Source organism: Cornus florida, unplaced genomic scaffold, assembly GCF_030987335.1.
Source record: "Cornus florida cultivar Cherokee Brave unplaced genomic scaffold, ASM3098733v1 CherokeeBrave_3.0.0_Hap2_Chr03, whole genome shotgun sequence".
Lineage (NCBI taxonomy): Eukaryota > Viridiplantae > Streptophyta > Magnoliopsida > Cornales > Cornaceae > Cornus > Cornus florida.
In genome coordinates this window covers 45,272,398-45,277,242 of record NW_026775573.1, presented here as the reverse complement: position 1 = coordinate 45,277,242, position 4,845 = coordinate 45,272,398, and the positions used below count along the sequence as shown (strand labels likewise).

The 4,845-nt window shown below is 37.3% G+C and overlaps 1 protein-coding gene across 2 annotated transcripts; it reads left to right on the top strand.

Annotated features, from left to right (window-relative positions):
- The first annotated feature begins 1,441 nt into the window (after positions 1 to 1,441).
- Positions 1,442 to 3,483, top strand: LOC132298779 (UPF0481 protein At3g47200-like). Of its 2 annotated transcripts, none has more exons than XM_059795142.1 (2): positions 1,442 to 2,949; positions 3,055 to 3,483. In XM_059795142.1, the coding sequence occupies exon 1, from the start codon at positions 1,469 to 1,471 to the stop codon at positions 2,936 to 2,938; it is 1,470 nt and encodes a 489-aa protein (XP_059651125.1). In that variant the 5' UTR covers positions 1,442 to 1,468; the 3' UTR covers positions 2,939 to 2,949; positions 3,055 to 3,483. The 2 variants fall into 2 exon arrangements, with proteins under 2 accessions (XP_059651125.1, XP_059651124.1); XM_059795141.1 differs by having other exon boundaries at positions 3,058 to 3,458.
- Positions 3,484 to 4,845: the final 1,362 nt, after the last annotated feature.

Below are 4,845 nucleotides of genomic sequence, written 5' to 3'. Positions count from 1 at the left end.
AAATTTAAACTCAAATTTAATTTCATGATATCAAATATCTTGCTCACCCATAAAATTTGTGGGCGGTACTTGAGTTAGACCCAACTAAATCTTACATTCGTTTCTTTGCTTTTTTGTTAGGTGTGTTTTTTTTTACTTTTTACTTTTTTACCTTGACAGGAAACACTTGCACAACTATTTGAGTTGCTCCGAAATTTGAAACCCTGATCTTCTATTTTAAAAAATAAAGTATCATTAAGTCACAAACCTTGTTAAGTCCCACTACCACTCTTTTATAAGAGTAATAGTGAGACATTTAAGACAAACACAAAATGAAAAAAGGGCTTACCCTGTGGAGGTTAGTTGTTTAATAAGGTATGGACGTTGGATTTTTGTTTTTTTAAAAAAATTACCCATTATTCCTACAGTCCTATTTTTAAACTCTAAAAACAAATAAATCCTATAAAATTCTCAAAAAATAAGGAAGTACTACATGGAAAAATATTTTCAAATATATTTAGATATATTACTAAACTACCACTAGTGCCTTTTTCACTAAAATAAAAATTTTCTGTCTACTTCTAATATTTTATAATTAAAACCTATTTTGTAAATGTTACTAATTTTTATTTACTGAAAATATATTAATTTTTACCAAAATTAATAAGCCTAAAAATTTAAAATATTTCAAATTCACTTTTCGTAAGTACTCACAACATGTTAAAATACGATGAAATACTTTTCATGCATTACATTAGTGGATAATAAATAAATTATTTGCATTTTGAATTTTATACTTGATATTTAAAATAAAAATAAAAAAACTCATGAATAAAAAATAAATCATTATAAATTTGAGGCAATGTTATCTAAAAAAGTTATCAAATTATCTTATTATATCAAATATAACGTGAATTAAAAATTATTTTTTTCAATCAATTTTTTCACAAAATTTTTTAGAAAATTTTAGTTAACATACATAATATATGAATAGGGTAAAAGATGAACAGTATTAGTTATAGAACATTGTTGATTTTTATTTTTTTTAATCAAAAGTTGAACATAATATATGAATAGGGTAAAAATTGTAGTCTTGTTCATTATATAAAATATATGGTCCTTTTATTATTATTATTATTATTATTATTATTATTATTATTATTATTCTTCTTCTTTAAAATTGCATATATATTAGAAGTCGCCTACAACTGGCAGTAGGACCAAGAAATTGCTAGTATAATTGACAGAATGCAACGTGTTTATACTTCATATTATTATGTTGTATGGTTGTTGTGGGACAAAAGTTCATAGTTTATAATATGGAGTTAGATTCCTCAATTAACGAAGTCAATAGATTATAATTAATAAGTGTTAAAATCTACTTAAAATTAACCTTTGTTAGTTTTCTTCTTTAAATATTTGATAGATCGAATTTTGAAATTAATAGAGCGATCTGCAAGAATTAACTTAGGAAAGAAAGAAAAAAAAAATGGCAAAGAGTAATGTTGAATTGAGCAGCATTAATTTTGTAGAGGTTGAATTGAGTCATGAATCGGGCGATGAACTCACAGCTGATGATAATGATGAGTGGATAATATCCATTCTTGAAGAGACACCCAATGCATCTTCATACAAGCCACTACAGAAGGTTCCACGAGAATTACGGGAGAAGGAGCAGAATAAGGGATTTTTTGATCCTATATTCATTTCAATCGGTCCCTATCACCATGGCAATCCTGAGCTGAAAGAAGCCGAAAAGTTGAAGACCATAGTGGTACGTTCATTCATAGCAGCTTACACCAACGTAGAACCCCGTGAAATCTATAATAAGATGTTAGAAGTGGTGAGTGATGCTAGAAACTGCTACCTTGAGGGCTCAACAGATGCGTATGACGACGTAACATTCGCCCGTATGATGCTGCTTGATGGTTGTTTTCTCCTGACCTTCATGAATAGACATGGATCCGCTTTCAATGATCTGATTAATCATGTAGGCATTGCTGGTTTCCGTGGGATAGTTGCTGACATCAGTCTGCTCGAAAACCAACTTCCTTTCCTAGTTCTCCAGGCCTTGATTAGCAGTACCAGTTCTCCAGTAGGCGAATGGGAGGAATCCATCGAAAATTGCATGACCTCAATGTACATAGATGACAATGCAACGTGGACGGAACGAACTTATAAGCATGAGAAAGAACAACCCCTTCATTTACTAGCTCTTTTAAGAAGAAGATTTATCGGCCTGTACACTCCAGCTGATGAACAAGTTAGCAGCAGCGGCAAAATATACCAAGACGATGGTCCTTGTAAATTAGATGACCAACCCCGTCCACGTTGTTCCTTCAAAAAGGTTATTCCTTGCTGGCCCAAAAGAGGGCATAAGGAGAGCGATCCACACAAGGATCTTTATGATCACTCATTTCGTTCAGCCACAGAACTTAAAGCAAGGGGCATACATTTCAGGCCTAGCACCACATTTTCTTTGACGGACTTCACTTTCACTTCTCGGTTTGGCTACGGACTGCTCACACTTCCTCAACTCACATTTGACTGGGGAACAAAATACTGCCTTCTAAATATGATGGCTTATGAGTTGTCTACCCTGTCTGGAGATGAGGACATGGATGTATGTAGTTACATCTATTTTATGAATTCACTCATAAATGGAGCTGAAGATGTGATCGAGCTACGGACACATAACATCATTCATAACTTCTACAGCACTGATGAAGAAGTGGCAAAAGCATTCAACTCCATGGCCATAGGGGGTAGATATCATTCCTTCAGCGGACCTACCAAAGATGTCAGTGATGGAATACAAAAGCATTACAATAGCAGGATGAAGACTTGGACGGCTCAATTATGGAACAACTATTTTAGCAATCCCTGGTCTGTTGTGGCTTTCTTTGCGGCAACTTTTGCACTGGTTCTGACTTTCATTCAAACATTTTTTCCTCGTTAGCAAAATTAAAGGTAAATTCAGAGTTATTTGATTATTAATTAACCCCAAATAAATGAATTTATTTTTTCCTAAACTTGATTAATATATATATATATATATATATACACTCCTTGTAGCAGGTTCAAGGACGACATAGGAGCTGGATGGATTCATCAATCGATCAACTGATCTGTTGTGATACTCCTGTTTGTCAAATAATAGGATCCTCCAAGCTTCAAGGGCTTCCAACAAGTTAATCATGTGTGTACGTGCTTAAAAAGCAAGAACTCATTTGATAAGTTGTTGCTGTTGCTGCTGCTGCTGCTGCTGTTTTTATTTTTTATTTTTTATTTTTTATTTTTTTTATTTTTATCTTATCTTAGCTACTCTGCTCCTTATGGTGTGTTTATCTTTAAAATAAATCAATAATGAAGTGTGTATTGCCATATGAGAGCTACATCCTTTCTTTATATATATATATATATTTCTTCAATACTTTGCAGCTATATATATAAGCATTTGGTATCAAATATTTGGGATGGGCATAATGTGTCCATTTGGAACACCAACCGAACAAGTCCTGTAACGACTCAAAACTAATAGTTTTTAAACCAAAAAAAAATTCGGCATGACCTCCCCTAAAAATAGGCCTATCACAACCTGTTTAAATTCATTTTTAACCTATCATGGCTCAAATTCCGAATTCACGGCAATAGTAGATGATAATACACAATCAGATGACCTCAATAATACTTCAAACTAGTATTACTCTCCCCATTCATCAATAAGGTTTACATGTTATCAAATTCACATCCAAAATATCGAAGGGAGAGAGAGAGGCTTGGTTCGAGCACTCGAAGGGTGCTTTCGAGTGCTCGAAATGGGGGCAGTGGCCTCGGTTGGTTTGCATGAGAGAGCCCGGGCAATGGCGAGCACTCGAAACTTGGGTTCGAGTGCTCTAGAAATCGGCAGAGAGGGGTGGGTTTGGGTTGGTGTGGTGGGTTTGTTATGGAGATGGTTGGCATGGTGTGGGGGGGCATGGTTGTGACATGCATGGCTGCATGGTGGCTGAGAGTGGAGGTGGCTTGAGGGGGTGAGGTTGGGAGGTTGGTTAGTTGGAGGAGGCTTGGGTTTGCATGCATGATGGGCTACATAGGAAGCCGAGAGAGAGATGGTTTGCATGGAGTGTGGTTGGGTTGGGGATGGTGTTGGGATGGTGATGTTGAAGTTGCTGAGATGAGATGAGGGTGAGTTGGTGAGCATATGCATGGTTGCTTGCATGCACGGTTGCGAGGTGTGGGGTGGTGGTGCAGGCAAGATGCATGGAAGTTGGGTTAGTGTGGAAAAGATTGGTGCAAGATGCCGAGAGATGGGCATGCTTGATGGGGTGAGAATTTCGAGCACTCAAAATGGGTTCTTCGAGTGCTCGAAGTAGATGCAGTGAGACAGGGAGAGGGAGTGAGTGAGGAAGAGGGTTTGTGTGGTGGATGAGAGAGAATTGGTTTGGTGGTGCAGAGAGGAGATGAGGTTGGTTAGGGTGGGAAGGTTGGTTATGCATGTGGAGGTTGAAGGTTGTGGATGGAGGAGTGCCGAGAGGGTGAAGGGTGTTGGATTTTGCATGCATGCATGGTGTTGTGCATGCATGGGGGTATGCCGAGAGGATGAGGGTTGTTGATGGGTTCGGGTGAGGTGGTGAGTGGTGGTAGGCATAGGGAGTGAGAGGGATGCATGGAGTGGGTTGTTTGGTTGGAGAAGTGGTCGAGTGATGCATGAGGTGAGAGAAGGTGATTGCTGGGATGTTGGTTGTTGGAGTTGGGTTTCTTGGTTGAGAGAAGTGGTCGAGCACTCTAAGCATGGAAGTAGAGTGCTCGAATTGGGACCAGTAGCCTCAGCAGCTTTGGGGTTTAAAATTCAAGCAAGGTCGAGCA